Genomic DNA, 23,674 nt, shown 5'->3' with positions numbered 1-23,674 from the left:
ACTTCATGGTTCCAAATTCAATCCCTCTACCAATAAAAGCTAACACACCGTGTGCCTTCTTAACAACCCTATCAACCTGGGTGGCAACTTTCAGGGATCTATATACATGGACACCGAGATCTCTCTGCTCATCTACATTACCAAGAATCTTACCATTAGCCCAGTACTCTTTATTCCTGTTACTGGTTCCAAAGTGAATCACCTCACTCTTTTTCACATTAAATTCCTTTTGCCACCTCTCAGCCCAGCTCTGCTGCTTATCTATGACCCTCTGTAATCTACAACATCTTTCTTCACTATCCACAACTCAATTGACCTTAATGTCATCTGCAAATTTACTAACCCATCCTTCTATGCCATTATCCAGGTCAATTATACAAATGACAAACAACAGTGGACCCAAAACGGATTCTTGTGATACACCACAAGTAACTGAACTCCAGGATGAATATTTTCCATCAACTACCACCTTTCAGCTTCTTTCAGCTCACCAATTTCTGATCCAAACTGCTAAATCACCCTCAGTCCTATGCCTCTGTAATTTGTGCAACAACCTATTGTGGGGAACCTTATAAATACTGTTTCTTCACGATGCAAGCGTCTAAGTTCGGGAAGGCACTGCCTCAGGATGTGGTGAGGGCAGATTCAATTGAGGCATTCAAAAGAGAATTAGATGTGGAAAAGGAAGAATGTGCAGGGTTACAGGGAGAAGTTAGGAGAATGGGAATGTCGAGAGATGCCAGTGATGACATGCTGGGCTGAATTGCCTTCTGTTGCTCTCTGACAATTCTGTGATGGGATATTTAAGACGGCCAGTCATAAGCATAAGATACTCACTCAAAAAGCTGATAAGGAATTCAGCAGAAACCTGCTTACCTAGAGAACATTGAGGACGCGGGGATTAGATGAGATGAGTGGCATAGGAGGAACATAGACGTATATGTGGGAGAGGAAGAAATAGAAGGATAGGCTACTGAAATATAATGAGACATGGCTACAAACCATTGTAGACGCGTTTGAGTGAAATGACTAGTTTCTGTGCTGTACATTCTGATAATTCTGTTGTGATTTGAAAGTAAATGGTTCACCAAAAGCAGCCTGTCTTGGTGTTTGTTGCAGCAAACAGAAGTGTTCAGATGGAAAATAGATTTTGAAAGAGAAAAAGGAACAATGTCTTTTCTTCTTGATCTTCAACCAGGGACTTCGGAAACCCAATGCGGACGAGATCAGACATGCCACAAATGCTGTTTTCTGCCCATCCATGTTTGGTAGCTCTCTGGAAGAGATCATGAATATGCAACATGAGCACTATTCAGACCGACAGCTTCCATGGGTCCAAACTAGACTCTCCGAGGAAGTGCTGAAACTCAATGGAGCACAGACTGAGGGTATCTTCAGGTAACACTTGTTGACTGATTATTGAAATCAAAGAGTTATTGTAAATCTTTGGAAACAGTTCATTTGCAGCAAGAGCCTTCTCATATGTTACCCAAGTGGAACTTAGATTACTATCGAATGGTGGAACAACTCGAGGGACGTCATCTGCTCCTATGTCAAATCTGATCTAGACTACTTCTAGGGAACCTAGACCTCAAATGTCAAGGGTCTGTGAGAGGCATGTGAACTTATGAACCGGAGCAAGAATTGGCCAGTTAGCCTTCGTCTGCTAGGTCATTTAATAAACTCATGACTGATCTGATTGTGACCTTAAATCCACATTTGTGATGACCCCTGATAACCTTTCACCCCCTTGCTGAACAAGAACCTACCTCCCACTGACTTAAAATATTCAAGGACTCTGCTTCCTCACCCCTTGTTGAAAAAGAGAAATCCAAAGACACTCAACCCTCTGGAATAAAACAAAGTTTGCCTTGTCTCTGTTTGAAATGGACAGCCCTTAATTTTAAACAGTGACTCCAATTCTTAATCGTGCTAAGAGGGAACATATCCTGTGAACACCTCTCTTGACCTTAAATATTTCAGTTAAGGTGTCCTTTTTTAAACACCAGTAATAGCAAGCCTTTCCTCATAAGGCAGCTCACTTATTCCAGATATTAGTCGAGTGTGGTGCTGGAAAAGCACAGCAGGTCAGGTAGCATCCGAGGAGCAGGAGAGTCAACGTTTTGGGCAAAAGCCCTTCAGCCTGATGAAGGGCATTTGCCCAAAACATTGATTCTCCTGCTCCTCAGGTGCTGCCTGACCTGCTGTGCTTTTCCAGCACCACGCTCTCGACTCTACTCTCTAGCATCTGCAGTCCTGTCTTTCGCCTATTCCAGATATTAGTCTAGTAAACCTTTCCAAAATGCTTCCAATGCATTCCCATTCTTCCTTAAATAAGGTGATCAATCCAGAATGCATTATTCCAGGCATGAGACCTGTCCAACTGAACTATAAACTTATGTATTTCTTTGCTCTCATAATCAATGATTCAATCAATAATATTCTATTAGCTTTACTAATTACTTTCTCTATCTTTGGATTTGAAGTTACAATCAGATCAATCATGATCTTATTAAATACACTGGGACACCCCGACCTGTCTGCAAATCAGAGCCCTGAAATCTCTCCCTATTTAAATAAAATGTTTTTTAATTCCTGCCAAAATGGACAGTTTCACATTTTGCCACACTTTACAAAATTTGCCAGATCCTTGCCCACTCACTTAACCTAGCTATACTCTTTTATTGCCTCATTAATATCTTCTTCACACCTTATATTCCTACTTATATTTGTGTCGTTAGCAAATTTGACAACGATCTATCCCTTCATTCAAGTCATTTGTGCAGATTACAAATATTTGCAGTCCCAGGACTGATCCCTGTGGCACACACTCGTTTCATTTTGCCAGGTTAAAAAAAACACATTTATGCTTACACACTGTTTGCCGGAAGATCTTCTGTCTGTGCTATGGTACTACTTCCTACACCATGAGCTTTTTGTCTTTGCTGTACACTTTGATGTGCTACTTTATCAAATACCTTCTGGAAATCGAAGTACAGTACATCAACTGCTTCCCCTTAATCTGCAGCACACATTACCTCCTCAAGTCACTCGAATAAAATGGTTAAACATGAACTTCCCTTCACGAAACCCTGTTGATTCTACCTGATCACCTTGAACTTTTCTAAGTATCTCACTATAATGTCTTTAGTAACAGCCTCTAACATTTTCCCAAGATAGGTGATAGGTAACTGGTCTGTAGTTTCCTGTTTTCTGTGTCCTTTCCCTTGTGAATAAAGGAGTTATATTTTTTATCTTACAATCTAATGGAATTTCCTCAAATAAAGGGAAAATTGGAAAATTAAAACTAGTGTATCAGCTATCTCATTGGCCACTTATTTTATCAAGACCCAGGCATTTGAAGGTGTCCCCACCAACAATTTAATCAGTACCATTTGCCTGTTAATCATAATTTCCCACGTTCCTCTCTTCCTTCCAATTCCTGGCTTATAATGTGAGCAGTTTTTGGCCCCAAATCTAAGGAAGGATGTGCGGGTCTTCGAGGTGGTCCAGAGGAGTTTAGAAGAGTGATCCTGGTGGTGAAGAGCTTATCATATGAGGAACAGTTAAGAACTCTGCATCAGTACTTGATGGAGTTTAAAAGGATGAGGGGGGGGATTTCAGATCGAAACATACAGAATACAGAGAGGTTTGGATAGAGTGGACATGGAGAAGATGTTTCCATCAGTAGGAGAGACTAGGACCTGAAGGCACAGTCACAGAGTGAAGGGACTGCCCTTTAGAACTGAGGTGAGGAGGAATTTCGTCAGCCAGTGGGTGGGGAATCTGTGGAACTCATTGTCGCCAAGGGCTGTGGAAGCCTTGACATTGTTAATATTTAAGACATCGATAGGTTCTTGACCAGTAAGGGGACCAAGGGTTACGGGATGAAGGCAAGACAGCGGAGTCGAAAAACATAACAACCATTATCAAATGGCTGAGCAGACTTGAGGGCTGAATGGCCTAATTCTGCTTCTATATCTAATGGTCTTGTGAGCTGTTTCTGGATGTTATTTATATCCTCTATAATGAAGACCAATGCAAAATATCTCCTCAGTTCATCCAGCTTTCCTTTATTTCCCCTTACCGATACTCCAGGCTCAGGACCTATGTTCACTTTGTTAACTCCTCTTTTTAAAAATATTTACAGAAACTCATACTACCTGTTTTTAATATTTCTGACTAGCTTTCGTCCATGCTCTAATTTTTTCCTCCTCATTAATATTTTTTGTCATTCTTTGTTTTTTTTAAATATTCTGCCTAATCTTCTGATTTGCCACCTGTCTTCGCGCAATGAAGTGCTTTATTTTTAAGTTTGACATTATCTTTCACACTTATGGTGGGTCTGTCCCTCGGATATTTTCTTACTCTTTGGAATGTATCTATTCTGTACATTCTGAAATATCTCCTTAAGTAACTGCCACTGTATCTCTACTAACCTATTTAACCAAATTTGTCAATTCAGTTGAGCCAACTCAAATTTCATAATAAGTCCTCATAATGACTCTTAATTACATTTTTAAAAATGTCTCAGACTCATCCCTCTTCCCTCCCCTAAACTGAATATAAAATTAAATCATATTATGGTCACTGCTACTTAGAATTGCCCTTCATTTCATTAATGCCACTCATTGCACAATACAGATCTAATATTAGCAAGTTTTGAGAAGATTTGTAGCTGAAAATGTGTTGCTGGTTAAAGCGCAGCAGGTCAGGCAGCATCCAAGGAACAGGAAATTCGACGTTTTGGACACAAGCCCTTCATCCTGATGAAGGGCTTGTGCCCGAAACATCGAATTTCCTGTTCCTTGGATGCTGCCTGACCTGCTGCGCTTTAACCAGCAACACATTTTCAGCTCTGATCTCCAGCATCTGCAGACCTCACTTTTTACTTGAGAAGATTTGTAGTTCAGGTTAAGGTTCTGGATGTAGGTTTGCTCACTGAGCTGGAAGGTTCATTTCCAGACGTTTCCTCACCATACTAGGTAACATCTTCAGTGGGCCTCCGGGCAAAGCATTGCTGATAATTCCTGCTTTCAATTTATGTTTGAGGTTCTTTGGGTTGGTGATGTTATTTCCTGTGGTGATGTCATTTCTTGTTGTTTTTCTCAAGGGGTGGTAGATGGGGTCTAACTGGATGTATTTGTTGATAGAGTTCCGGTTGGAATGCCATGCTTCTAGGAATTCTCATGCGTGTCTCTGTTAGGCTTGTCCTAGGATGGATGTGTTGTCCCAGTCGAAGTGGTGTCCTTCCTTATCTGTATGTAAGGGTACTAGTGAGAGACGGTCATGTTGTTTTGTGGCTTCCAAGAAGCTAGCCTCAAAACATTCTATAAACAACTTATCTAGGCTACTTTTGCCATCTGGCTTTTCCAGATATGTAGTTTATAATTCCCATGATTATTGCTGTGGATTCCTGAGATGCCTCCATTATTTCTTCCTTTATGCTTTACCCTCCTGTGTGGTTGCTGTTACAGAGTCTGTACACCACTTCAGCAAGTGAACTCTTCCTTTATCATTTCTCATTTTTATCCAAACCACTTCTGACCTGATCTGATTGATCTCTGTTGTGATTTTTTTTCATCATTAACTAACACTGCCACCACTCCAACATCCATGTCAGTTCTAAGTATCCTTCAAGAGTCAGGTCCTAATCTGTGCAGTCCAGTGTCTGTAATGGCTCATTCTTATCCAAGCCAATCTCAGTGTCCTCCTCTCTCTCAGTTCCAACAGGGGTTATAGACTGGCAATTGGGAGCAGTGACCCTCACCAAGGGGAGCTGCAGCAATACATTACATTCTCAATAATACCACAAAAATTAATTTGACATTAATGAATGATATGAATCCTTACATTGCCTTTACAGCAAAGGAATGGGCCGTTTAACCCAAGCGATCATATACTCCCCACATCAGCCTCCTTTCATCTATTGATGTAGGTTAAATTTAAGAAATGTATTAACTAGTTTACATAATTTCTAATCAACGTGTTCAGGGATGTTATTGTGCACCTCTGGATTAAATCGGACTTAAACTGCACCTCCTAGCTCAGAAGTAGGGAAAGTATAACCGTAACACAAGAACCCATCGTTGATTAGCTTTGGAAAATAACTGGAATTGACTAACACTTCCCAGAGATTAGAAGCAATCGAGAGAGGAGTGAGAAGGAGACCCCAATATACTGCCCACCATGTCTGCCCTTTCCAATGAAACATTCCTCACAGACAATTCTCTTATGTATTTGATGACCTGAATCTACTAAATCAATACAACTCTGTCTCAGGAATTTGGAATGGTACTGTTTTCTGCATAATAGGTAGTCTCAATCCCCTTCATATAATTAGAATGGATTGTTTGTAGATGGCTACTACAAGAGTCATGGTTCCAATAGGCCTATTTTCAAGCTATTTACCTGACCCTTGCTGTATATGTGCAAGCAAGGTGATGAAATTAGGATTTTCTTTACATTGTACCACTGCGAGGAAACCAATGGTGATGAGTTTGTGTGATATTGGACAAATATACCCCACTCTGTTTCACTTACTCCCACCCTGGGGTGAGAAAGTCAAGGAAAGTGCCAGTTGAGGGTAAAGTTTGAATGTCAGCATTCCTGAACAAAGTCAATACGCTCACACTCTCACACTTTCTCTCTCACAAGCATGCACCCATGCACGCCCACTCTTTCACACACACACAGACACACACACACACACACACACACACACACACACAGTCATAGAACATAGAACAATACAGTGCAGAACAGGCCCTTCGGCCCTCAATGTTGCACTGACCTGTGAACTATTCTCAGCTCGTCCCCCTACACTATCCCAAAATCATCCATGTCCCTATCTAAGGATAGTTTAAATCTCCCTAATGTGGCTGAGTTGACTACATTAGCAGGTAGGGCATTCCACGCCCTTACCACTCTCTGTGTAAAGAACCTGCCTCTGACATCCGTCTTAAATCTATCACCCCTCAATTTGTAGTTATGCCCCCTCATACATGCTGACATCATCATCCTAGGAAAAAGACTTTCACTGTCTACCCTATCTAATTCACTGATCATCTTGTATGTCTCTATCAAATCCCTTCTTGCCAATGAGAACAGGTTCAAGTCTCTCAGCCTTTCCTCAGACCAGGCAATATCCTAGTAAATCTCCTCTGCACCTTTTCCAATGCTTCCACATCCTTCCTGAAATATGGGGACCAGAACTGTACATAATATATCACAAATACTCACACAGTCTCTCTCTCTCTCTCTCTCTCTCTCCCCCTCTCTCTCTCTCTCTCCCCCCTCTCTCTCTCTCTCTCCCCCTCTCTCTCTCTCTCACACACACACATCATCCCAAAAACTGACTCACGCACTTATTCGCAATATCAATATCTATCTCAGAAACACACACATACTCCCACGAACCCTCTCACATACAGACTCACACACTCATTCATACTCCCAGACACTCAGTCACGCACACATGCTCTCTCTTACTTGCACACACCTCACTGAAGACTGCAGAGAAATGGAGGAAACACAAAACAGTCTCTCATTGGGTTAAATTTTGTGTTCAATAATATGGACTGTGAAGGTGACTGCCCACAGATCAAACATGTCTGACTCCCAAAAATAATTGAATAATTGACTCCCAATTTATCAATCTACTGCCATAATCAAACTACTAAAATAAATTTCTATTTATCTCACTTATATAACTTCCAGCATCTCATAACTCTTCAGGTAATTAAGTGTTCTTTAGTTGATTGTTCACATTGGTTTGATGCATACTGAGACATTTCACTAGCTGATGGTTAGGTTCCAACCTCCTTGTGCTCAGGTTCTCCCCCTCAACGGTCACACAGTATATGCAGCCCGTGTCTTTGCAGCTTCTGTCTCTAGTTGAAAAATAAGTAGACTTTCGTTTCCCTAATTGAATTATTAATGACCACTTCCTAATCTCCAGTAATATATCAATTAGAAATTACATTTTCCAAGCAAAGAAACATTTTTTTTAATGATCCTAGGATGTTTTACCTGACTAAGTGCTCACAGCAAGTTCTGGAGATTAACGTTTGACTCCGGAGATTCCAGTGGGTTGACAGTAAATTGGCACCTCAGTCCCTCAACATTAGAGTCAGCCAAAGGCTTTGTTATGATCCCAGCAAAAGGCATGACTAGGCAAATCTGAGCTCACAATAAAACTTGGATTTATAGATCAAAAATTTATTTTTTGCAGTTTTGTTTCACATGGCAATCAGTAACTGAACTACAAGACTGCCAACATTACTTTTTAAACAAAAGAACAGAAATTTATTTAACCATTCACTAAGTATTAAAGTAAACATAAAGAAATACGTATGTAAAATAATTTGTCAAGGTCTTAAATTAAACAGCAAAAAGAAAAAAAATCAACACTTGCCCTAGCAATATCCTTTAGAGACAGTCAGCCCCAGTGGTGTATTACTCCCAGCTTACTTTCTTACTTAGTGACCAGGTCACAAGCACTTCCTTTCAGCACCTGTCTATGCATTCACCAAACGTGATTCTCTCCATTGCTGTCTCTCAAGATACACAAACTTTATCTACTTCACTAACTTTTTCTAACTGGACTTTAAGAAACGTTCCATCTTTTTAAACTGCTAAAGCTATTTTAAAACTTCTTTCTGGCTCTGAAAGTCTGGACTGCCGCTAATTGGAGTGCCCTTATGCTCATATGAAATAGTTAATCTCAACAGGTCCCTAGCTTGTCTTTCATAAAACTTCTAGTTTTAGAAGTTTTATGCCATAAAACTTCTAGTTGATAAACATCTTATCAGTTATCTCTCCAGTGCAGGGAAACCCCATTGTGACAAATGTCCGACGTGTGAAGGCTTGTACTTATGGACAGGATCCTGTACATGGTTGTAATTTTAAAGACCCAGCATACAAACATTTCCTGCACATATAAATGGCTGCTTTACATCGTCCTACATTATGTTTTGACTTGTGCACAAATTGACTTATGACTCCCGAACAGAACCTGTTTGCGACCCGGGGACGTCCTGTCATTTATCTAGTCATTTAACTTAAGTTGCACGCTTTCTGGGAAATTATGGTTGAACTCTATGTTGTAAAATGACTTTAACTTCTCAAAACAACAAGTCCTGTTCTTAATTAAATCCCAAAACCCAACTTTATAATGCTCTACTTTAAAATCCAAACTTTAAAATCCAATCCAATCCAAAAAAAAAATGGGCAGCACGGTGGCACAGTGGTTAGCGCTGCTGCCTCACAGCGCCAGAGACCCGGGTTCAATTCCCGCCTCAGGCGTTTGACTGTGTGCAGTTTGCACATTCTCCCATGGTCTGCGTGGATTTGCTCTGGTTTCTCCCCACAGTCCAAAAATGTGCAGGTTAGGTGAATTGGCCATGCTAAATTGCCCATCGTGTTAGGTGTAGGGGAATGGGTCTGGGTGGGTGCGCTTCGGCAGGTCGATGTGGACTTGTTAAGCCGAAGGGCCTGTTTCCACACTGTAAGTAATCTAATCTAATCTACCCAATGATAATAAAATATTATACATCTTTATCTGCTAATGAATGGAAATTACTCCTAACGTGCGGCAGTTGTCCTATTTGCTAGTTTCCAGTTCTGCACTGGCCAGTAGGCCTCATTAGTGTCTTGTTGATGATATTGCAGAAAGTCGTGGCTCTCTTTCATTTGGGGGAATGAGTCAGTTGATTACAAGATGACTAAAAGCCTAGAACAGAGACAAAGAGAGGCTTGTGGTGGAAGCTGCTTGCTGACAAATGACTGTGAATTACATTAACATTGTCGCTGAGTCTTCTGTGCTTCATCTGCCTCTCTGCAGAGTTCCCGGGGATATCGATGAGGTTAACGCTCTCAAGCTTCAAGTGGATCAGTGGGTTATTCCACAAGGGCTGACAGACCCCCATGTTCCAGGTAATGCCACACGCTGATCATAGTCAGGAGTATGAAGAGAGTCAAACCTGTTTTTGCTCAGATTCTGGAGTGGAGTTTTTGGCTTATCACCTGTGGAAGAGATGCCAACCGTAATATCACATCCTCCCCCCAGTCCTTCCCAGCCTTATCCCATTAGGCCTGAGAAGTTAACTTCCAGCTTCTTCCCTAAAAGATGAGTTTGTGTCATCTCATTTTGGTTAACTTGGTTAAAGGTGCTTACAAAAGCTCGTAAGATATAGGAGCAGAATTAGGCCATTTGGCCCATCAGGTCTGTGTCACCATTCAATCATGGTTTATATGCTCCTCATTCCCATTTTCCCACTTTCTCCTGTATCCCTTCAACCCATTTCCAATTAAAAATCTGTCTGATTCCTCCTCAAATTTACTTACTCTCCCAGCACCCACCACACTTTGGGGTAAAGAATTCCACAGATTCACAACCCTTTGGGAGAAGTAATTTCTCCTCAAGTCGGTTTTGATCTCTCGCCCTAAAATGCCCCACAAGAGGAAGCATCCGCTCCACGTCGATTTTATCTGCATCTTTTTTCATCCTGAATACTGCAATTTGATCTCCCCTCATTCTTCCAAATTCCAGAGAGTATAGACTCAGAATAGAAAGGGATGGTTCATTCCCATCTCCTATCAAGAACATTCTTTCACTATCTCCCCTGCGAGATCAGACTGGGAACTAAAGCTTATTTATTTTAGCCATGCTCTTATAATATCACCTCAATTATATTTCCTTTCTTTGATTAAAAAGCTTCTACGTGTAGCCTAACCAGAAAGGTTCCAGATTTAAATGGGCTAAATCAGTCCTCCTCCCACTCCTGAGAGCCCCTCAGCATGAGGAGTAAAATTCCGTTCTGTTGTAAAGACTCTCCCGGCCAGAAGAACAACTGGTTGGGCATGGTACGGGAGCACCCTGAGGGATTATACCTTAACAAAAAAAATCATTGCATTCATATCGAGGGAGGATTAAAAATGGCAGAGGAAGAAAATAGACTGTGCTTCAAGACGTTTGCTGTTTGAATTCATGAGTCAAACAGTCAGGGCAGGCAGGGACAAGGAAGGACTAATAAATTGAACTGCATTTATTTCAATGCAAGGGGCCTAACAGGGAGGGCAGATGAACCCAGGGCATGGTTAAGAACATGGGACTGGGATATCATAGCAATTACAGAAACATGGCTCAGGGATGGGCAGGACTGGTAGCTTAATGTTCCAGGATACAAATGCTACAGGAAGGATAGAAAGGGAGGCAAGAGAGGAGGGGGAGTGGCATTTTTGATAAAGGATAGCATTACAGCTGTGCTGAGGGAGGATATTCCTGGAAATACATCCAGGGAAGTTATTTGGGTGGAATTGAGAAATAAGAAAGGGATGATCACCTTATTGGGATTGTATTATAGACCCCCCAATAGTCAGAGTGAAATTGAGAAACAAACTTGTAAGGAGATCTCAGCTATCTGTAAGAATAATAGAGTAGTTATGGTAGGGGATTTTAACTTTCCAAACATCGACTGGGACTGCCATAACGTTAAAGATTTAGATGGAGAGGAATTTCTTAAGTGTGTACAAGACAACTTTCTGATTCGGTATGTGGATGTACCTATGAGAGAAGGTGCAAAACTTGACCTACTCTTGGGAACTACCACCTGATGAAGGAGCGTCGCTCCGAAAGCTAGTGTGCTTCCAATTAAATCTGTTGGACTATAACCTGGTGTTGTGTGATTTTTAACTTTGTACTCTTGGGAAATTAGGCAGGGCAGGTGACTGAGGTGTCAGTGGGGGAGCACTTTGGGGCCAGCGACCATAATTCTATTCGTTTTAAAATAGTGATGGCAAAGGATAGACCAGATCTAAAAGTTGAAGTTCTAAATTGGAGAAAGGCCAATTTTGACGGTATTAGGCAAGAACTTTCGAAAGTTGATTGGAGGCAGATGTTCGCAGGTAAAGGGATGGCTGGAAAATGGGAAGCCTTCAGAAATGAGATAACAAGAATCCAGAGAAAGTATATTCCTGTCACGGTGAAAGGGAAGGCTGGTAGGTATCGGGATGACGAAAGAAATTGAGGGTTTGGTTAAGAAAAAGAAGGAAGCATGTCAGGTACAGACAGGATAGATCGAGTGAATCCTTAGAAGAGTATAAAGAAAGTAGGAGCATACTTAAGAGGGAAATCAGGAGGGCAAAACGGGGACATGAGATAGCATTGGCAAATAGAATTAAGGAGAATCCAAAGGGTTTTTACAAATATATTAAGGACAAAAGGGTAACTAGGGAGAGAATAGGGCCCCACAAAGTTCAGCAAAGCGGCCTTTGTGTGTAGCCACAGAAAATGGGGGAGATACTAAATGAATATTTTGCATCAGTATTTACTGTGGAAAAGGATATGGAAGATATAGACTGTAGAGAAATAGATGGTGACATCTTGCAAAATGTCCAGATTACAGAAGAGGAAGTGCTGGATATCTTGAAACAGTTAAAGGTGGATAAATCCCCAGGACCTGATCCGGTGTACCCGAGAACTCTGTGGGGAAACCAGAGAAGTGATTGCTGGGCCTCTTGCTGAGATATTTGTATCATCGATAGTCACAGGTGAAGTGCCGGAAGACTGGAGGTTGGCAAACGTGGTGCCACTGTTGAAGAAGGATGGAAGGACAAGCCAGGGAACTATAGACCGGTGAGCCTGACCTCGGTGGTGGTCAAGTTGTTGGAGGGAATCCTGAGGGACAGGATGTACATGTATTTGGAAAGGCAAGGACTGATTCAAGATAATCAACATGGCTTTGTGCATGGGAAATCATGTCTCACAAACTTGATTGAGTTTTTTGAAGAAGTAACAAAGAAGACTGATGAGGGCAGAGCAGTAGATGTGATCTATATGGACTTCAGTAAGGCGTTCGACAAGGTTCCCCATGGGAGACTGATTAGGAAGGTTAGATCTCATGAAATACAGGGAGAACTAGCCATTTGGATACAGAACTGGCTCAAAGGTAGAAGAAAGAGGGCGGTGGTGGAGGGTTGTTCTTCAGACTGGAGGCCTGTGACCAGTGGAGTGCCACAAGGATCGGTGCTGGGCCCTCTACTTTTTATCATTTACGTAAATGATTTGGATGCGAGCATAAGAGGTACAGTTAGTAAGTTTGCAGATGACACCAAAATTGGAGGTGTAGTGGACAGTGAAGAGGGTTACCTCAGATTACAACAGGATCTTGACCAGATGGGCCAATGGGCTGAGAAGTGGCAGATGGAGTTTAATCCAGATAAATGCAAGGTGCTGCATTTTGGGAAAGCAAATCTTAGCAGGACTTATACACCTAATGGTAAGGTCCTAGGGAGTGTTGCTGAACAAAGAGACTTGTACTTGTCCTACCTGCCTATCTCCTTTTCCACCTATCCACTCCACCCTCTCCTCCCTGACCTATCACCTTCATCCCCTCCCCCACTCATCTATTGTACTCTATGCTACATTCTTTCCACCCCCACCCTCCTCTAGCTTATCTCTCCACGCTTCGGGCTCTCTGCCTTTATTCCTGATGAAGGGCTTTTGCCCGAAACGTCGATTTCGCTGCTCCTTGGATCCTGCCTGAACTTCTGTGCTCTTCCAGCACCACTAATCCAGAGTATTGAGTACAGGAGTTGGGTGGTCATGTTGCAGCTGTACAGGACATTGGTTAGGCCACTGTTGGAATATTTCATGCATTTCTGGTCTTCTTCCTATCGGAAGGATGTTGTGAAACTTGAAAGGGTTCAGAAAAGATTTACAAGGATGTTGCCAGGGTTGGAGGATCTGAGCTACAGGGAGAGGCTGAACAGGCTGGGGCTGTTTTCCCTGGAGCGTCGGAAGTTGAGGGGTGACCTTATAGATGTTTCCAAAATTATGAGGGGCATGGATAGGATGAATAGACAAAGTCTTTTCCCTGGGGACAGGGAGTCCAAAACTAGAGGGCATAGGTTTAGGGTGAGAGGGGAAAGATATAAAAGAGACCTAAGGGACAACTTTTTGACGCAGAGGGTGGTACGTGTATGGAATGAACTGCCAGAGGAAGTGGTGGAGGTTGTTACAATTGCAACATTTAAGAGACATTTGGATGGGTATCTGAATAGGAAGGGTTTGGCAAGATATGGGTCAGGTGCTGGCAGGTGGGACTAGATTGGGTTGGGATATCTGGTCAGCATGGATGGGTTGGACCGAAGGTTCTGTTTCCATGCTGTACATCTCTATGACTCTAAGTGATTGTATTGCTGGCAATAATCAGTGAGACAGCGTAAGCTGCAGCTTTAAAAGCCAGAACACTGAGGATGGGCTGCAGAATTTCATGTCACCCTAGAACAGACAAGAGCAGAGAGCTTTGATGAAGTGGTGAACTGAAATATTGCTGTTCCTCTGCTCAGAAATGTCACACTACATGCAAGGGTCATGCTTTGATGTCATTCTAACAAATTAAATATAAAGCAACTTTTGGCACATGGTGCCCCAGGAGACACTATTAGTGCAGTAGGAATTGTTTTAACATTTGAAAACATTAAGCAACCACAATACTGCTGCAATTTGTTAGGAACCTGATTAGAATTCTTGCTGTGCCTCTGGTGCTTGCTTGCAAAATAACCCTTTGTGTGCCAGAAAAGATTAACTTCCCTTTTTGTGATATGGTGAACAGCAGTAGCACTAGTGCCAGGGATTAGCAGTCTGTAAACCTACGCATCCCTTTCTGCAGAGCAAGCTTTGGTGATGTGCATCACAAACAGAATTCACTTGGGTGGAGTAGGGCTGCTATTTAAACTCAGTTCTCTGGGTTACTGGGATGGGATGAAGAAAGCAAGCTGACTGGAATGAAAAAAAGAAAGATGATCTTGCATTTATGTTGCATCTTTTAATTATTTAAGAATATCCTACAGTCAATAAAGTACTTTTGAGATGCTGTTGCTATTGTATCATGGATAACACAATAGCCACTCCTCAAACAGAAATGTAATGATCACCAAGTAATTAGTTTCAAGCGATTTTGGTTGGGGAATAAATATTAGGAGAAAGTGAGGACTGCAGATGCTGGAGATCAGAGCTGAAAAATGTGTTGCTGGAAAAGCACAGCAGGTCAGGCAGCATCCAAGGAGCAGGAGAATCGACGTTTCAGGCATAAGCCCTTCTTCAGGATTCCAGCAACACAATTTTCAGTGGGGAATAAATATTACCTAGGACACTGGGGAGATCTCAAGTGGCTCCTCTTTGGTTGTGTCATGAAAACTTTTCCTTTTAGTTAATTCAAGAGATGTGGCATGTCACCGGCTGGGCCCACCATTATTACCCATCCCTGGTTGTCCTGGAGAGTGGTGGTGAGCTGCCTTCATGAAACTGTTATTGTTTATTTGATGTAGGTAAACCCATAATGCTGTTAGGAAGGGAGCCCCAGGAATTGACCCAATGACACTGAAGGAATGATGATCTGTTTCCAAGTCAAGTTGGTGAGTGGCTTGGAGGGGAACTTGCAGTTGGTGGTGCTCCCGTGGATCTGCTGCTCCTGTCCTTCTAGATGGAAGTGGTCATGGGTTTTGACAGGTGCTGTCTAAGGAGCCTTGGTGAATTTCTACAAGTGCATCTTGTAGATGATAAATTTATCGCTGTTCCTTCAGTATCATTGGGTCAAAATCAGAAACTCTCTTAACTAATAGTCACACCAAATAGATTGCAGTGGTTCAAGAAGGCAGCTGAACACTATCTTCTCATGGACAACTGGGAATAAATATTGGCCCAGCCAAGAATGCCCACGTCCCATGAGTAAATAGAAAAACCAGCTAACCCAGTGACATGACCACAATGCCACCACCGCCCTATTAATAAGGTTAGACGAGAGATAAGTACATGATGTGAGATTTGAAAGAAAAACCAAAGGACACCATCACAGTCAATGGTATAGCTGCCCTTAGCAAGGGATCTAAATGAGGAAATGGCTATAGATTTAAAGGTGTGGGGTGAAGAAAAAAGCTTTCCATTTTGCATTTTGTAGATTTGGCAACCAGATTGTGTCAGTCAGCAAGAATAGTACATCGTAAAGTTTTATTTGTTGTGGATAAGGGATTGGAACAGTGGATAGGGACTGGACTTGGTTTAGGTGAGAGGGGAAAGATATAAAAGGGACCTAAGAGGCAACTTTTTCACGCAGAGGGTGGAGTGTGTATGGAATGAGCTGCCAGAGGAAGTGGAGGAGGCTGGTACAATTGCAACATTAAATAAGCATGTTTATGGGCTCTTCAGTAAGTATAAATAATACCTGGGATTGGCATTTTGTAATGTGTTAAGTTGAAATAAACTGTGACTAGGCAAGTATGTGCCTGGACACTGTCTGACCAACCCTTAACCCCTGACACTTAATGTGCATTTCTCATCAAACAGGCCACTTGAGGACCACCTCCCAGGCAGGTGGTTCACTATCTGTGAATGAAGCCCTGTTCACAGTCCTGTCCTCTTCCTAGTCTATATAAATGCTATAGGAGAAAGTGAGGACTGCAGATGCTGGAGATAAGAATCAAAATATGTGGTGGTAAAAAAGCACAGCAGGTCAGGCAGCATCCGAAACATTATCATAAATGCTATAGGGCATTTTATAGAATAAATACTTCCGTGCAGTAAATGAAAAGGTCCCAGTTAAAAATCTCACTTGCTTAGGAAAACAAGTATAGTTTTGAAATGGAGCCTAATTTGTGTTTGTTTCATGTTTTGATTGTCAGGTTTGCAGCCACGGTACATCTTTGAAGGAGTTTGTTTTAATTGCAACATTAACCAGAGTTATTTCACCACAAGACCTTGTCCTGTTAACTTGTTATATATGTTGCACATCAGTACAATTTGTTTGATCATAAAAAGCTGAGAGAAAGTGCTAACACAATGTGCTGAATGGCACCACGACAGTTCTGTGATTCTGGACTTGACTGGATGCATTGTCAGATTGTCTGGTGATGGTGACTTCAACTGTCTAGGTTCTGAGCTCCCTACACCTGTCCGTCTTCCCCCTTGCCTCCTTTAACATATTCCTGAAAGAATTCCTCCATGAAAAAGGTGTGTCCAACTGCCCTAATATCTCATGTGGCGTATCATCAAATGTTGTCTGGTTTGCTCTTGTAAAGTGCCATTGTGATGTTTTGCCACATTGAAAAACCCATAAAAGGACACGTTCTTTGAGGCAATTTGTTTTTAAAACAAAGTGGAATCTGGGTCTTGAATGTTCCAGAAGTGTTGGTTATATTTGTCTTTGGTTTATCTCTCTCCGACACATGGGAGTGATGTAAACCTGTTCTGCTTGCTTCAGTTATGCTGATCAGAAAGCTCATTTACTTCTTTGAGTAATGCCTCACCCCAGGCTCTGTGCCAAGAATTGAAAAGACCCTGTTTGATTAATCTTTCATTAATCCTTCTGTTCTCTCTCCAGACTCCTGCTTGACCATTCAATATCTCATCAACAACATTTTCTTTGGAAATAATTCTATTTGCGAATAAACCTGTACAGCTGGACAGTTAGTTAGAGTCATATTATCTCCAGCTTTGTCACTGTGTCAATAATTTGTCTGATTACACTGTGAAACATCTGAGAACTTTTGACAGCATTTAAAAGGATATGTTATTAATATGATTGGAAGTATGCAGAATAGATAATTTTAGCCATCTTTTGAAGTGAGTGGTTTCTTTTGTGCTATCCAGTTTGTGATTAGTGTAAGGCTTGTTTCCTCAGCCTGAATATCAAATATGTAAAATGCTGTAGCTTTTCGTTCCCCTTCATGGAATGTCAGTGCCATTTGTCCATTCCCAATTGCCCTTGAAGTGGTGGTGAGAAGTTTGCTTTAACCGCTGTAGTCCTTGCGGCGTAGGGGCACCACAGTGCTGTTAGGCAGGGAGTTGCAGGATTTTGACCCTGTGACAGTGAAGGAATAGTGATGTTGTTCTGGATTAGGATGGGCGTGAGGCTTGAAGATGAACTTGCAGGCTGAAGCAAAAACTGAAAACACGTGGAAAATGCTCAGCAGGTCAGGCAGGATCTTTAAGAGAGAGACAGAGTTAAGGTTTTATGATGACCTTCTATCAGAATTTTGGATCCAGTTGCCAGGGATTGTAGGCTTTTAACTGTGAAAATGCATTATGCGATGATAAAAGGAAGACTATCTTGGGAGCAAACCAACGTTATGATCATTGGGCCATTTTTATCCATGTAGACTTTATAGTGAGGTCAGACAGAATATGAGTTCCCTGATTGGGGCTGTTAATCTGGTCCAATCAGGGAGCCCCAGTTGACAGATATAAACAGTGTATCTGGCCAAACTGGCCATAAACAGGTCCAGGCAGCGGGCCGTGGAGGGGGTCGTTAGGGCCGACTGCCTGCCCCTCTTCCGCAGTTACGTTAGGGCCCGGGTGTCCTTGGAGAAGGAGCACGCGGTGTCCACCAACACCCTGGAGTTGTTCAGGGAGAGGTGGGCGCCGCAGGGAGTGGAGTGCATCATTTCCCCCTCCAACGCTGTTTTAATGTAGTCCTTGCCCTCCCCTTCACTGTTTTGATCACACAGCATTGCCCTTTGATGTGAAGGGCACTGCTTGTCACTGGCCACTCGGGTGTTTTTTTTCCTACTTTTCCTGGTGGTGGAAATTGAATAAAGATTTTTACACCTTGTCTCTCACTGTGTCTCACAGCTGCACACACACACACCATGGGTGCTGGGGATAAAAATAATAAGCACTACCGCAGTTAGGCGGTAGTGTGGGGGTTAATAAGAAAAAAGAAAAAAAAAGGGAGTTGCTCACTGTTTGTTTACACAAAAAAAAATAAACAGTGTGTCTGGCCAAACTGGCCATAAACAGGTCCAGGCAGCGGGCCGTGGAGGGGGTCGTTAGGGCCGACTGCCTGCCCCTCTTCCGCGGTTACGTTAGGGCCCGGGTGTCCTTGGAGAAGGAGCACGCGGTGTCCACTAAGACCCTGGAGTTGTTCAGGGAGAGGTGGGTGCCGCAGGGAGTGGAGTGCATCATTTCCCCCTCCAACGCTATTTTGATTTAGTCCTTGCCCTCCCCTTCACTGTTTTGATCACACAGCATTGCCCTTTGATGTGAAGGGCACTGCTTGTCACTGGCCACTCGGGTGTTTCCTTTCTTCCTGGTGGTGGAAGTTGAATAAAGATTTGTGCGCTTTGTGCCTCTCACTGTGTCTCACACCTGTACACACACACCATGGGTAAAAAAAGAAAAAAAAACAAAAAAAAAGATAAACAGTGTGTCGGGATTTGAGGTTTGTCCTCATCTCCCTGTAAACTGGTTGAACGGTAGGGTTTGGGACCTAGCTTTGCTGCTCCTCCCCCTTGTAAAATTGCTGTCTCTTGTGTACAGCTGTAAATGTTTTTTGTAAACTGTTTTGTAATTTGTTTAATAAAATCAAAAAAATAAACAGTATGTCAGATATCCTGTTCACTCTGAGAGCTGGCATTCAGGGAGCTGGACCAGTGTCAAGGACTGTCCACTTGTAAATAGAGGGAGAGTAATGACAGGATACCTGCCTCTGCAGAGTTATTTTAATTGTAACTCAAGTGTCTTTTTTTCTTCAAAAAAGCTCAAATTCTCTGATTAGAACCTGATATTCAGTTACCTTGAGATATTTTGAAAAGTATCAAATTTGAGTTTAATTTAAGATTTTAAGAAAAACCACGTCCTAGAGAAACCCAGCAGATCTGGCAGCATTTGTGGAGGGAGAAACAGAGTTAACATTTTGAATCCTATGTCACTGTTTTTAAAACAAAGATTTTAATAGGTGGGAACAGGCCAGGCATGGAGACTAGGGTTTGGATTTGACAAATGTGCATCTCTAATAAGATTGAATGACTCTTTCTCCCCTCTCTTTTTGCACTTCTGATAGCCTCGTTGTTGAAGCTATGGTACCGGGAACTCGAGGACCCACTCATCCCTCATGAGTTTTATGAACAGTCCATCAACCATTACGAAAACCCAGAGGCAGCGATTGCAGTTGTTCACTCCCTACCCAAGCTCAACCGGCTGGTCCTTGGCTACCTCATCCACTTCCTGCAGGTACACACAGTTACAGCCTATTCCCAGGGTATCCACATTTTACACACCCACTCAACACCAAAACTATCACCCATTCATACTAAGGTCAAGTGCAGAGATGCCGAATAAGGCATGTTCTGTTTATTGTGGACAAATACTAGTCATTTATTTGTACCTCTTGACAGTGCATTAAAGGCAAGAACAGACCTAAGTTGATGCATTATAAGGGCAAACCTGGTAAATGTATGAGGGGAGGGTGGTGTAGAAGAGAATGATGTATGGGGGAAGGCACATGTGGCATGTAAGCAGCAATATTGATACGTTGGACCAAGTGGCCTGTTTCTCTGCTGTAAGTTATACAGTGCCCTAAGTATGTAATAGGTAAATAAGTAACATCTCAATTTTAATGGGCAACTACACAGAAGCAGCACTCTTATTATATGGTAGAGTGTTATAATCGTGTAAGCCATGTAGGTCAATCACATTTCTACAAACTTAACCTCTGCAAGGGGCTTTATTTGTCAAGTTAATATTGCTGTGAATTTAGAAATGTAATTTGTTTTTTTTTCTTTGGTCCTGTACAGTTCAGTATCACATTTAATTTCTTGGTTTCCTTATGAAGTATAGAATTACACAAATTGATTATTATCTTTAGTCAAATCCGCATTTATTTCTTATGGCACCCTAATCCTGAGTCTCAGGCAACACATCACTTAATGCATCTATTAAATGATCTGTATGACTTTAGTTTGACCAGGGCTTTTTTTTTCTCAGTGCTCTTTATTTTCCATTGAGTTTTGTTTTCTCCTCTGCGGGAGTTGTTTCAGAGCACAGAAAGTGTACATTATCCACAGTTGTATCAAGCAGTATTCGGGCCCCATCTGGATATAGTGTTCAGTTCTGGGAACTGCACCTCAGAAAGGCTCCTTGGAAGATGGACTACAGATCCACTTGAATGGTACTGCAGCTAGGAGGGTGTGTGTGATGAATGATTCCCTGGCATTGTCGGGGGTGGGGGGGGGAGCGGGATTATCTTATTAGCAAAGGCTAAACAGATTATGACTCTACTCACTTCAGTTTAGAAGAGTGAGGGGTAATCGCATTGAAACATATTGGATTCTTAAGGGGTTTGATTGGATAATTGCTGAGAGGATGTTCCCCTCATGGGAGAGTCCAGGACCAGAGGGCACAGTCTGAGAATGAAGAAATTTTTGTTGAATAAGGACATTATGATATACCAAAGCAAGGACAAGGAAATGGAGTTGAGACGCAGATCCACCGTGATTTTATTGATTGGCCCAGTCTTATACTATAGACATTTCGGGCAAAAGCCCTTCATTTGCCCGAAATGTCGAGTTTCCTGCTCCTTGGATGCTATCTGAGCTGCTGTGCTTTTCCAGCACCACTCTAATCCAGAATCTGGTTTCCAACATCTGCAGTCATTGTTTTTACCCAGTCTTATACTTAGACTTTCTCACGGTGGCTCAGTGTTTAGCATTGCTGCCTCACATTGTCAGGACCTGGATTTGATTCCAGCGTCAGGTGACTATGGAGTTTGCACATTCTCCCCATGTGCTCTAGTTTCCTCCCACAGCCCAAAGATGTGCAGGTTAGAAGGATTGGCCATGCTAAATTGTCGGTGGTGTCCAGGAATGTGCAGGTTAGGTGGATTAGACAAGGGAAATGCAGGGTTTACAGGGTTGGACTGGAGGCCTGGGCCTGGGTGGATTGCTGTTTAGAGAGTCAGTGTGGCTTCTATAAATTGAACCAATTTCTCAGAAATGGCGCCTTCCACAGAGGTCCACTCCATCAGTACTTCCCTGAACTATTGGTTGACTGACTATCCTGTTACTGCTGTTTCCACCAATTCATTGCATTTAGATCAGAAGAAGCAGGGAAGGAATCCAAATGTAAATTCTAAATTCTACTTCCTGTCCCCTGTATTCAAAGCTGAGTGAGTTAAACAAAAGTTTCATCACTGTTCTTTTTCTTTGCTCCCTTCGATTAGATTTTTGTCCAACCGGCCAATGTCTCTGTGACCAAGATGGATGTCAACAACCTCGCCATGGTCATGGCCCCCAACTGTCTCCGCTGTCAATCAGACAATCCCCGCATCATATTCGAGAACACCCGCAAAGAGATGTCCTTCATCCGAGTGCTAATCCAACACCTGGACACCAGCTTCATGCAAGATGTGCTATAGCAAGAAGTGTTAAAGAAAAATAGAAAAAAAAAGGAACAGAAACAAACAAAGTGCAAAGATAAGCCTTGTATAAAAAAAAGTAATGGGTTTGTGTCTGCATTTGTTTATACAATTTAAGATTTTTTTGCCAGTCCCTTACTGGTCGATGTTGTCTACATTATAAAAAAAAATAAGAAGGGGAAAAAAAAGAAAAAAGTATTATATGTAAATTTTGATGCTAGTTTTGATGCTGCTTTTTTTGTTTGGTCTGCTGTGTATGATGCTCCCATCCAGGTCCATCCCCACCAATGGCACAGTTTACTAATAGTTTATTTTTTTCGTTTAGCATGCGTACTTGGGTTTTTAAACCTCTTTATAAAGTAACTTTATTTTTATAGCATTTAATTATACAGGGCTAAAAAAAAACACAACACATCCTTTATGTGGGCGCGATGCCCTCATACTGTTCATTTCTTCTGGCACTTCTTGCCATCTTGACAGTACCTTGCTGTGAATTTTAACCAAGTGTATTCCAAACCTTACATCATTTAACTTTTGCGTGAAAGGAATTCACTCTATCTGCAATTTGCTTCCTTTTTTCAAAAATGTTGGTTCTGCTACATTCTTTTCTCTCTCTCTAAATGATCCATGTTTTTTTAAATTCAGTTCAATTCTTTCTTGGGTGTGTTGGTCAGTGTAGAATTGCCCTACTTGGTTCTAACTCTCATCAGTGTAAGTGTTTTAATCCAGTTGCCTGGTTCAGGATTTACATAGTTAATCCTTTTCAGCAAGATTGCGAGTTTTTACATACAAAGATGAGAGTCACTGCTGCTGGGAAGTCCCGGAGTCTGACACGGTGAAGGTGGATGTCTAACCTGTTTGCTTGCCGCAGCCTAGTGGTCTATAATGAGCTCTATTTTTAATTGATAACGTTGAACTTCGGTTTTCTCACTGCATCGAATAATAATCACCACTTCTCTGTAAGGATTTGAAATGTGAACTACGTATAAACTCAAGAACTTGCCAGAGCCATTCTGGATCACTGTCTAATTTGGAACGAATCCTCAAGTAGCCAACATGCTGAGTTGGGTCCAGTGCCTGAGAATGAGGATAGAGAACAGGTAGATTGGCTGTGATGCTTGGTAAAAGCACAAATCGACTTGGATGGACAAAGGGCAATTTCAGAGCTTTCACAGAGGCTAAACACATGGTCCTCCGTCAAAGGATGACTGCTCGACAACTGAAACTTAATAAGGTGTGTCTGTGTGTATGTGAGAGAAAGGGAAGAGATTATTCCTGTTATTGGAAAATAGCCCCACCTATTACAGAGTAATGTCCAATGCTCAGCATTCATATCTGCTTGTTCTCTGGTTGATAGTAATCTCACTGTCTGTAGAGTTGAAGTCACCACTGGTCAGTCACACCCTCTCTTATTTCCATATTTAGCCCAGTTCCTCAGTGTTCCCTTCTTCAAACATGCTGCAGGTTTTTAAAACCCAAGT

At 42.0% G+C, this 23,674-nt stretch overlaps 1 protein-coding gene across 1 annotated transcript in view; it reads left to right on the top strand.

Annotated features, from left to right (window-relative positions):
- arhgap39 (Rho GTPase activating protein 39) overlaps window positions 1-22,193 on the top strand; it is a 379,768-nt gene extending 357,575 nt beyond the window's left edge. Inside the window, exons 7-10 of the mRNA XM_060825744.1 lie at window positions 1,199-1,398; window positions 9,845-9,936; window positions 19,842-20,011; window positions 21,999-22,193. Of these exons, the coding sequence (XP_060681727.1) occupies window positions 1,199-1,398; window positions 9,845-9,936; window positions 19,842-20,011; window positions 21,999-22,193 (657 nt within the window). The remainder of the gene's footprint in view (window positions 1-1,198; window positions 1,399-9,844; window positions 9,937-19,841; window positions 20,012-21,998) is intronic.
- The last annotated feature ends 1,481 nt before the right edge of the window (window positions 22,194-23,674 follow it).

Source organism: Hemiscyllium ocellatum, chromosome 5, assembly GCF_020745735.1.
Source record: "Hemiscyllium ocellatum isolate sHemOce1 chromosome 5, sHemOce1.pat.X.cur, whole genome shotgun sequence".
Taxonomy (NCBI): Eukaryota; Metazoa; Chordata; class Chondrichthyes; order Orectolobiformes; family Hemiscylliidae; genus Hemiscyllium; species Hemiscyllium ocellatum.
The sequence above is the reverse complement of the archived record's forward strand: the minus strand, read 5'-3'. Positions and strand labels throughout refer to the sequence as shown.